This window comes from Notothenia coriiceps, unplaced genomic scaffold, assembly GCF_000735185.1.
Source record: "Notothenia coriiceps isolate Sejong01 unplaced genomic scaffold, NC01 NC01_scaffold00006104, whole genome shotgun sequence".
NCBI classification, from domain to species: domain Eukaryota; kingdom Metazoa; phylum Chordata; class Actinopteri; order Perciformes; family Nototheniidae; genus Notothenia; species Notothenia coriiceps.
In genome coordinates, this window is record NW_011338805.1 from 235,302 (window position 1) to 246,890 (window position 11,589).

Below are 11,589 nucleotides of genomic sequence, written 5' to 3' on the forward strand. Positions count from 1 at the left end.
AAGCATCTATCTCTAATTTGGATCTCCCCTGGTGAGGTAAATAGGGAGGCTAAAGATAACAACACCAAGGGCTTATTACCGTCACTTCAAACATTTCAAGGGAGGTAGCCTTCCCAAGCCTAGAATTCTCCTGTCTTGTTGAAACTAAAGACACATGCAGGGACACACACGCACGCCGACCTGAACATTGACCCCCAACATCCACACACATGGACAGACAAACATGCACGCGCACTCTGGAGTAGCCTGATAAGCTTCGCGTCTCATCAATTGGCCCCTGCAAATGTCAAACTGAAGCCCTCTTAGTTTACTGATAGGGTAGGTGGGAGTGGATTAATCTCAATTTCCTTCAGTTTCATGTGCATACGCTGGAGATTAACACAATTAAAACAAGTCTGCAGTAGACACATCTTTCAAATCCTTCTTATATATGATGAAAAGAGGTACAGTGGAAAATCCTTAAATATCCCTACTGACGAGTCCAAGAGACAAAGCAACACAAAGCAGCTTACAGCAGAGGAATAGTTATCTTCCTACCCTGGATCTGAATAAAGTCAGGGAGGACAGGAGATGAGATGTGAGTAAAAGGTTGAAGCGTCAATTACAGTCCAGATGCTGTTTCATCACATATTAAAACACCAGCCACAGAGTGTCCTGCTGGGTAGGTTGTTCAGCTAAAGTCACCATCAAAACGCCCAAAGAGGGGTTTGCATTGCTTACATAAGCACAATAGCTCGAGAAGGGATAACCCAGTTTTGCAGGATGAGGCAAAGACGGTGCCTGCCAAGAGAATTTCACTACGCTTGAGGCTTCCACAGAGGGTTTGAGGCTTACCCGTGTTTGCTGTGTGACCTTAATAAATGGCTAAAAAAGGATGGGTGGTGGCTAAATAAAGGGTTAAATTTAATTATTCAATATGATGCAATAATATAAGTATTGTTGCCAACATTATGGCACTACTAAAGTCCTTTTATATTTTGCTGAAAAAATAGATTCATACATTCTGGAGCATTTTCATTTGACTCTCTTCGCTTGTTTTAAAATGATAAACACTGTTGAACTCTTTCTTGAGATTGTTTTTGGTGCATTTGTGTTCCTCCCCAAGGGCTTTAGGAGGAGTACAGATGTTGGAGACTCTCAGGCAGTGTTCAGTTCCAGTGGTTTCAGCAGTGAAAGCTGTTTCTCGCAGACCGGGGGCGTTCGTCTTTGACATTGTGACATGAAGTCTCTAATTTGAAGATGTGCTCATACACCCTGCAAGCAGAAAGCAGCCTGTGCTACTGCTCAGCTGCCTCTGGCTCGGGTGACCTCTGCTCAGGCACGGACCCTGAGTCTTAATTGTGTCTGGAGGAATTCTGCTGTCTTAAGACAAGCTCAAGTTTAGACTGGAGGGCTTTGTGGCTTTCACTTCATTGAGCAGTTAAACACACACAAGATGCTCTAGTACTGTATATTGTGGCAATGTAGTATTAACAAAATGGTGAATTTAAATAACCTTGAAAGTTAATCTATGCTGGCTGGCATTTAGTTTGATTAGCTTCTGTTAATAAGTAAATGATGAGTAATTAATAAACATGGGTAAACGTTTCACTTTTCTCACTTCTTGGTACTCTCAAAACTTTCGTTCATAAAATCCTAACTTGGTGTTTTAAACTAAGTTCTGGACCTCACATGGCCCATATCAAAGGCCAACTATGTCGAAATAATTTCAATGTATCAAAGTGAGTATTTAGGAAAAAAAAAGAAAGATATTGGTTGTTGCAGTTTAGGCCCGGAAGCTGTTTTCCTGTCTCTGACACTTGTGTCGCAGTCACAGCAGAGCCTAATTTGCCCTCGATTACTTTCCGACACTGATCTAAGCTTTGTCATGATATGTTCTAACACCCTTCCCCTGACTTTTTCTTGTTAAATCTCAGCGTCTTCACAAACATTAAAGGAAAACTCAAATCTCTCCTTTGATTGTGAAACACAATCATCCCCCGCTTTTATTTGGCATTTAACACAGCTGTGATTTCTTCTCCCTTTTCCCTCCGTGATCATCTCTACTTGATTGCCTCTTGTGTGTAACATTTAGCAGGACTAAAGTCTGGATTTACTGGGAAATTAGATATTAGTACAGCTGATCAAGAAATAGATTAGGTAAGTGACATTAACCACATAATGTGTGAGGAAATGAAAAAAAAAACATTTTTTATGAAAGATCGAGGACATTAAAATCAAATTCAACAGAAATATACAGTATGCTCCTTAAGCCCACATCTAGGTATTTAAAATTTGTTTAAAGTCATTGTATTTCTCTTTATCGTTTGTGGAAACACACAGAACATTTCAACAAGTATTGCATGCATGACTTAAATAAATAAATCTTTACAATTGAGCACATTACATGATACATTTGTACAAGGATTGACCACAGCTATATTCTTTAATAGACACACAATATGGTGTACGTAGCCTACACTACTTTGATTGTGTTCAGACATCAAGATCAAATGTACAGTTTATACACTTAACAATATGCCAAATATAATCAGCTGATATGAAATTATTATCCAAATCTTCACAATAACACACAATACTGTTTGTGACCCTGTCAGCTGTTCAAAACTAGCATAATCTAATTTTGGCTTCCAATATTTGACAAACCAGAGCTTCTCTGGGCAGATTATATCTCATCAGTCATTGAAGCATCTTATCGTACAAACAGCATGAGAAAACACAATATTAACATAAATCAGAACAGCACATTTACGAACACTGCAGTCGCCACGACTGTTAGATTCCGAGACTTGAAATTGAAATGACAGTTCAAAAGTGATGGTGAGGTTTCTTCCCTGTCAGGATTGTTACTGCACCTCAGCATGACACATGACATGGCTGTCACTGTATGTGTCCATCAGAATTGCGGCATAGGCACCCTGTATATAATGGAACATATGGATGAGGAGGTGGTTACAGATAACCAAAGATCCACAGCCTCAGTCACTGTCAATGCTGACCTTAAACATCTGTTAAACAATCTGACTGTGGATCGGTGGCTATGCGCAACATTAACCTCACTGTGAGAGCCAAGTGAAAGTCAGGAAGTGAATGTCTTCTGGCAGTGACCTTTCACCTCCGAGCCCACAAAGTGTCCAGCCTTCAGTCGGCGTAGAGGATGAATCCTGAAAACGTGCTATACTTGTTACTGTTCCCCCCGTGGGCCTTGCCCCCATCCAATTTTATGAAAACCTCATCGCCTGCATCCAAATGAAGGATGACACTGTTGCTGGCGTAGTCATAACTCTGGTCCTGGTCTTGGGCGATGGCGCTGGCCCTGACCTGGAATATGACATGCACACACAGACAAGGAGAGAGGAAGTCAAGAAATGCACACAGAATTCCCCAGAAGGGGAAAAGACCGTTTTTACAATATATTACTCAACTCACGTATAAGAGCAGAATGAATAATTCCCATTTTCATAGAATGCAAATAAGAGCTGCACAATATAAGAAAAATATATGATAACAATGTTGAATATTTCAATAAAGACATTACTTGTGCATGATATATAAACTGATATTAAAGTGTATTTGATTCTGTCTTTTGCTGTTTTAGATAAACTGCTATAATACAAAATGTTTAAATACACTCTTATTTTTGGCAAATTAGCAATGAAGCGAACACAAAAGGCACAAAAAAAAAAAGAATGATAGTAACATTTTAAAGCGACATATTCTACTGATAAAAAAAATAAAAAAATCCTTAAGTACAATAAAATGATAAAAAAACGATAACATTTCAAGATACGATGAAATTGAAATAGATTCATCTTCATACACACCAACATTTAATCACTTCATAATTTGACGCCACTAATTTTCCATGTATGAGTTGAATTAAAATCTTATTTGAGGAAAATAATATTTGGAAGGTGTGTGGACTGAATTTCAGAGTTTGTGTAAAGTGTTTCCCCTGTGGTGAATATCTTGATGTTCCTCCATGACTCAACTGAAAGGGTCATGCTTGAGTCAGCTTGCCTTTGAGGAAGGATGGCAGAGCTTCCCTTTGCGTCATCTTCCACTCTTGCATCCACCTTTCCCTGGGTGGGGCACTGATAATGCCATATTTATCCCGAATACGAGTGTCATCGTGTCATCACAGGGTAATTACTGAGGGTGTTAGGTCTGGAGCCTAACACAATAATCGCCGGTGCATGTCCATGTTCAAAGTGAAAGTTGTATACTTATAAATATCCCTCTAAGCTTAAGCTAATATGTGATGAGCTGGGTTGCCAGGTTGGATGTTATGCTGTAACCTCGGCAGACCTAATCCTAAAAGTGTAATTTTCTTTCTGAATGAAGGAATCTGGACTTATTAGTGCCAATGACAAAAAGACACTGAACCAGAAATGTCCCAGTAAAATACAGTCCTAAAAAATTAGCAGAAAACTGCGGGTCTGCTGCAAATCACTTCTTTTAAATCAAGGCTGAAGTATTTTCTTTCTCCTGCTGCTATAGACTAAATCAAATAACTATTTGAGTCACTTTTATTCTTGTACTTAATATATGTTTTATTGTAGATTGTTCTATTTTTATTTAAATCTCCTTGCTTTTAAATGACTGTTTTTAATAAATAATATATTTGGTTCTGTGCACTATATCTTAATTCTTTAATATTTATTTGTATTATTTGTAAAGCACATTGGCAACATTGTCAGTCATACTTTACTTTATCCAGAAGATTTGTTAATGGTTTCATTTGATATCTTGGAGCCCTTTTTTAAGAAGGTGTGAGACTGCAACAGATGTGTTTTCTGTGGTAATCTAAGATAAAGTTTTATATATGAAACGACATATCTGGTGCACCGTATTTACAGTGTCATTGCCCTCTAAAGAAAGCTGGGGGAGGCAGATGGAGGAAGTCTTTGCACATCACTAGTCAGCCAATAGGTGAATCATTCTGATTATAATATGCCGTTTTCCACACATTATATGCAAGTATGTTTGTCTTATTATTTAAGTTAAAAGTTAACATGTTTTATGAACTGTAAATCTATTGCATATTTTAATGTTGCCTTTATATTAAAAAAACCTTCTGCACATTTTCAAATACATTTGTGGATATTAAACAATATATTTATTAAATTCTATTTGTTGAATGAAAAAGGAAAGTGTGTGTGTTTGGAAAAATCATACATTCTAATTCAAATGAGAACTGGAAAAGGGTAAGGGTGCAATTTTCCTTTTTAAATTAATCCCATCTCAAATAAATGGTATCCTTGTAACCCAAACATGGGTTGTATTATGATGTATAGGTGTTACTCTCTCTCCTCTCTGTACACCATTGTGCATCCTCTCTGAGATGTCCGAAGGCAAACGTCCTGGCTGAGATGTACATGGTGTTTTATCAATGTCCTCACCTGGGGCTTTAAAGACATTAGAAAATTGTCCATGAGTATAGCAAATATCATGATTTCAAATTGAATCGTCTGGGCCTGACAGGCAGTCTGATAACGCATATACGAGCACATCGTGTTCCATGAAGTTTATTTATTTCAAAGGGCACCAGCTTTGAACTAGCCACTACCCCAGGCTGTGTTTTGATGTGTGCAGAGTTGAGATAGCGCTGCACTCCTTCCACTCACTTCAACGTGTACATCATTGGATGTATAATATGCACAGATACACAATCTGGCAGCTTGCCACTTTGCATTGTCATTATCTCAAACTAAAATACCGGACCAAGTCAGATCTAAAATCACTATCCACATGAATGCATGACTTCTCAATTTAGACTCCAAGCATGCTGGTTACATTGTTCCCTGAGCAGTGTACTGTATAATCCAGGGCTCTTATCTCATATTAGATCATTTTCTACTACTTGAACTGAGAAGCGCTTTTTTCATCTGTTAAAGTCAAATTGAAATAATTAAACAGTAGGACGTTTTTTGAATAGGTGTCTGCAGAGTTTAAAGGGTTACCCACCAGACCATTCTTGATCAGGTCAGCCCACATGCTGGTGCCATCTCCTCCCCTCATGAGCACATTGTAGATGAAAAAGTAGGTGCCAGGAATCTTACAGGTAAACTTGCCTGTTGCGCCCTCATAGTTACCCCCAATATTAGTCACCACATCATCAAATCGTAGAATATCGTAACCTTCTTGAGGGTTTCGTAGTCCTCCAAAAAATGCCACCCGGGGTGCTGTATTGTACGTTGTTGTACTAACTGCCCCTTTACCCCCTAGACCTAGAATCCCCGTCCGTACGATGTCCACACCTTCTCCTGGAGGTCCCTTAGGTCCTGGTGGGCCTGGTTGTCCAGGTGCTCCTGGGGGTCCAGGCTTTCCTGGACGTCCATGTCTGCCATAGGGGCCGTTAGCACTGTATGTAGGCAGCGGTGGGCCAATGCTGTGATCACTCAGGTCTACATCGTTGTCCACATGTAGGCCTGAGGTTGCTGTACCTGCTCCCGCTTGACCCCCTGTGTCCGTTGTGGGGAAGGGGTCACACACCATGCGGCAGGTACCCAGCATCTCAAAGTGGCTCCCACTGTCATCTGTGCCTCCTGTGCCAACAGAGCTGACCAGCACAGGGATGAGGACCACCAGAACCAGGACCAGCATGACCCCCACAGCAGCTGCCACCAGGGTCTTCCGCCCGATGCTCAGCCGGGGAAGAGGCTGCGCAGCCAGCGTGGAACTCTCCGGGGTGGAAATGGTGACTGTGGGGAGTGCGTCCACCTGGCAAAACACAGACACAATGAGGCTCTCCGATGGGGGAGATGGTGCCCAGGGAGAGCTGGTGTGAGTGTGTGAGTGAGTGAGTGACAGAGTCGTGTAGGAGAGGGAGTGGAGCAAGGGATCCAAGTGATCAAAAGGAGAGAGAGAGAGTGAGGAGAGAGACTTAGAGGAGAGGAGGAGGAGGCAGAGAGTAAGACAGCTTGAGAAAAAAAAAGCAAAGAAGCAAGGGGAGGAGAGTGAGCAACATGCACTCACTAACTATCTGAGTCAGGGCTGAGGAGGGCACTTTCCTACTGGCAGATGTGAAAAGCCAGGGAGGACATAAGGAAGGAAATATGGAAGATAAAGATTGGGATCGTAATGAATCCATTCATGATCATGATAAAGACAGAGATGGAGAAACAGATTTAAGTGAAGTTCGCTAAGATCTCAGTTCTAAATTATAGGAGAGATCATTTATTTAACATCACTGAAACATATACTCGATTGTTGTGGTTATTTATTGTAAATGTTTCCATAATATTAAACAGTTGGTATTTATTGTGTGCACTCATGTAAGAAAATGTTACTTTGAGTACAGTAAGACCTCATTTGAGACTAATAGCCAGCAGCCAGGTATAGATATAGATTTTTCTGGTAAAGTTTTCTTAGCTTATTGTGAGAGTTTTCAAGGTCAGAATGTGCATATTTTCCCTTATCTGCCTACGTGTCTGTGTGGGTGCATGGTAAGAGATCTTGTTTACAGGAATCATTTCAAACACCTCTGGTCCGTCAAGCTGTGAACTTTGCTAATCAGCAAGCTTTTGAAGTAGCAGTTCAGATGTTCAGACCTGGTGGCCACCAGTACAATCAATCCATCAATCAATCGAAACTGTATTAATCCCAAGGGGAAATTAAGTTTTTAGAAATGATCAGAATAAATAAAGAGAGGTAAAAATGTGCCATAAAAGTCCTTGTAGCCACAGGGACACAGCGTATTACACAGTGTCTTAGGCACAGCATTTTAGGCATAGAAACAAGGTCACCCACAGCACAGGGACCCTCTGAAGACTCATGATCATGTTGATGCTCTCGGAAAAATCCTCGTCGACCCAAACTGTTATCAAACAGCTATCAAAGGAAATATCCGAAATTAATGTGGATTGAAAAGTTTCCCAAACAGTTACTTACATAAGTAGTACAAGTCTTCTGGGAATTCAATTTATTTGCAAAAAAATATACATAATCTCTGAAATCATAGGTAATCCTTATAATAGCATGCACTGTTTGCTGTGTATGTTATTTTAAAGTATCTTCACTGATCAACAATGAGTTTTTAATCTGCAGCAAGCATCTGCCGTTGTATCTACTTGTTGGCCCCTTGGAGGCAACAGATCAAGCTTTGAACACAACATGGACAGGTTTTTATCCTAGGGATATTACAATTTGTTTTGAACACTATCCAATCACATAACTCTTTGTTCTGTAATATTGGTCACACAGGACATTTGTGTGAGTTACCTGCAAAGATGATGAGTTTTACTTTGCTAAATGGCCTCAAGGTGGCAGGCCCTCGACAGACACCATAAAAGCTATTGTTGGGTGTTTGATCTGAACCATTTAAGATAGTTGTGATGTTTTGATTTTACTGCTCCTTTCTTGGTGCATGCTTATGGAAAATAACCATGTCCTGACAATGATGAGTCAGACACCTTCGGCACTGCTTTCTTGCTGAGTCTTTCCAGCTGATGACAATATAATGGAGATGCCCAGATTATCAACTCAGAAACCAAACAAAAGTATACACCAATCAAAATAAGCTACATACACATTTACTTTAAAACCTGCACATTTAAAACTTAATTTATTTCATTGATCTTTTAAAGAGTTTACATCGGCCTTCTCTGTAGGGTGCTGCACAAATATATTGATCTAGTTGCAGACTTTGGTGCCCTCATGTGGCACTTTAACATATTACAAATATAATATAAACTAAACATCCTCACACAGCATTATTGTTTCTCTTTTCTCTTGAACTCACTTGAACTTAATTTAGAGAAATGGTGTAAAAGCAACTTTGGTCCTATGTGACTCTGTAATGATTTGTACCTTAAGCTGCAATTTCTAACAACTTTCTGCTGATGAAGGTGACTCATATCCATAATAGAATGTGTGTGCCCTTTAATCTTAACCGTTTTCTTAATATGTAAGTGACGTGTGTCGTTTTAAATGTTCTCTCTGGTCCCCATTTCACTGAGTGCAGTTGCGTCTTTCAACCAGAGGATGACGCCAACTGCTTACTCTTGAAAAGCAGACACAAACTATTCACTGGGTAAGTGTTGAAGAAAACTAAAGATAAATCTTGGTTAACAATGTGAACAGATGTATCACCAGTTACAACTCTTTGATTGTGATGAGTTGACAAAGCATCTAAGAAAAAAAAGGTCTATCTCAATATGTTTTGTGCACTACAAATTAAAAAAGTATGCTGCTCTGTCAGGACCATGGAGTTCAGGACCTACTGTAACCTTAACCCACCTCCATGCAGATGCATCTTATCAGCACTACAGTAGGGGTAGGTGTAGACCACCCATCTTCAGAAGCCCTGCTCACATTCCAGCATTGACAAGGGGACAGCCTTTTCAGTAACTTGAGACCTGAGGATGTGAATAGTCATCTTTGATGTCTATATTCAGTATGGACTTAGCTTTAGGAGCATTTATATTTTTATTGACTGTTGGGAGATGCAGGTTGAATTGTATTTGGCACTTTGTCTATTGGTTCATCTTAATCATGGTCAAAGCAGGGCGGACATCAATAATTACATTTAGGAAAAATACTAAATGGTTGATCCAACAATACTTGGTGGTCAAACTAAATTTATTCTAGAAGTCCTAGTCCCTTCAATGTGGTTATGGACATTTGGTGTAATGCAAATGAAAGCATATCAGCCCCTTGTATGTTTACACAAGGGTTCAAGCAGAGTTACTTCCTTGATTCTGTCTTTTTGGACTCTTCCTTTTTAGGAAATGGGCCGCTGCCTTTCAGTCCCTCTTGGGATTCTGTGGGAATTCCTTAGCTGGTTTACTTGGCAGTTGGTTTTCAATACACAAATATTGTTATTCCAGGGTGTGAATAATAATAATAATAATAATAAATTATATTTCTATAGCGCTTTTCTTGAACCCAAAGACGCTTTACATTTGGGAGGGAGGGTAGACAAACAAAACAAAAACAAAATAATATAGGACTGGAGAAGGAATTGAAAAAAATGTGTCATGTTTTTTTGGGCCACTCTTGACAAAATGCTGTGCTTGGTTTGTAAACCATTGTGTGTATGGGTTGTGTTATCTCTATAAGACACATTTTTTACAACATTACAAAATAACAATATTAAACCACTCAAAATCCTCTTTATTTGTTTATGGATCCTAATTGAAAAACATACTAAAATAGATTATTAGAGATTAGTCTGTGATTATTAGATAATAAAAATAGCCCTGGAAGGAGATTTCATTGTCCTCCTTAATGGATATAGTCCAAGTGTTCTGTTTGGAGTTTATGATCCTGTGTGTTGCCTGTGAGGTCTGCACTCCTATCTCCTATCAGTCACTGCTCCAATTGCTGTGCTGGATGTGCCAAAAGCAGAGCTCGTCTGACCAGTTAATTTACAGCGGCTGGAATCTACTCCTCACAAACAGTAGACACATATTTCCCTTTTTAGGGCATGAGAATCTATTACGTAATTTTGGGAGCACTCGGATCTCTTGCAAACTCGCTTGTGTGGAAGCAGGAGGTGCTGATACGGAGCGACACCGCATTCGACCAATCAGGGGGCAGGAAAGTTGCCTTCTCGCTCGCTGATTGGCCAGGGTGTGGGAAACGTTGGTGGACGTTTAGGTTGCTCTCGCTCCCTCTCTGGCTGGGAGTTTTTCACGTTGATGGTTTCACGGGAGTAGTTGTAGTCTTCATACCGGAGGGTGAAACTGACCTGGGGGAAAAGCTACCAGGAGTGTTTAAAACTGTAGTAGTGGGAGTTTGGGAGAAAACTACCTTAGTTGGTAGAATATTAACTTGTTTCTCTCTTGGATAGTGGTAAAAAGTTGCCAACATGCCGGTGTTTCACACGAAGACGATAGAAAGTATCCTGGAGCCAGTGGCTCAGCAGATATCCCATCTGGTGATAATGCACGAAGAAGGTGAAGTTGACGGGAAAGCTATACCAGATCTGACGGCGCCGGTGGCTGCTGTTCAGGCGGCCGTCAGCAACCTTGTTCGGGTGAGTAACTTTGTAAAATGTTGCCTGGTAAAGTCTGCCTAAACGCGACTAGTGTAGTAGGCTACCTGTCGCTCTTTGTCCCGCACCATCCGCTTGAAATTAACTAACTTTACCGTTAAAACACAACGAAAATAATGTAGCTAGCTCTTTCTTATGTGTTGAATATCAGACAAATAGAACTATGCATGCTATTTAAGTTTCTTGAAGTTGTTTGAGTCGGGGCAAAGGGCAGTGACGCCCTTTTCCCCTTGAAGATATGCCCTGCCTCCTCGGTAGCTGCCTGCCATGTCCTGACGTAGGCACTGCTGCTATCTGTGAGCCAGCCAGGTACTGGGGCAGGCTGCAATTCAACAGTATACCCACTTTATTTGATAGATAAGTTGCATTAGTCGTTAATGAATATGGTTTTGAATAGGAATATGAATGAACCTAGAATGCAGAATTGATTTCAGGGCCCTCAGTTCACATGGTGGGACAGCATATTATTTCATCCAACTCTTTTAAACATATCTATATAGACTACAATGATTCATCGGCAGTTACGTAAATGATTGATTATTGATGCATACATATATTTGAGCTACAAATGCTCTGCTAATGTGATGATA

The 11,589-nt window shown here is 40.1% G+C and overlaps 1 protein-coding gene across 1 annotated transcript; it reads right to left on the reverse strand.

Annotated features, from left to right (window-relative positions):
- Positions 1-1,957: 1,957 nt before the first annotated feature.
- Positions 1,958-6,780, reverse strand: LOC104943454 (C1q-related factor-like). The gene is made up of 2 exons (XM_010768856.1): positions 5,968-6,780; positions 1,958-3,321 (listed from the first exon to the last, which is right to left on the reverse strand). Exons 1-2 carry the CDS (start codon positions 6,604-6,606, stop codon positions 3,142-3,144), a joined length of 819 nt encoding a protein of 272 aa, XP_010767158.1. The 5' UTR covers positions 6,607-6,780; the 3' UTR covers positions 1,958-3,141.
- Positions 6,781-11,589: the final 4,809 nt, after the last annotated feature.

What these genes read in the sequence shown, in the direction of transcription:
- LOC104943454 (XM_010768856.1), bottom strand. Translation starts at nt 6,606, where the DNA reads ATGCTGGTCCTGGTTCTGGTGGTCCTCATCCCTGTGCTGGTCAGCTCT. An exon ending in ACCTGATCAAGAATGGTCTG is followed by an intron (nt 3,322 to 5,967) that starts GTGGGTAACCCT and finishes GTCATATTCCAG; the next exon opens with GTCAGGGCCAGCGCCATCGC.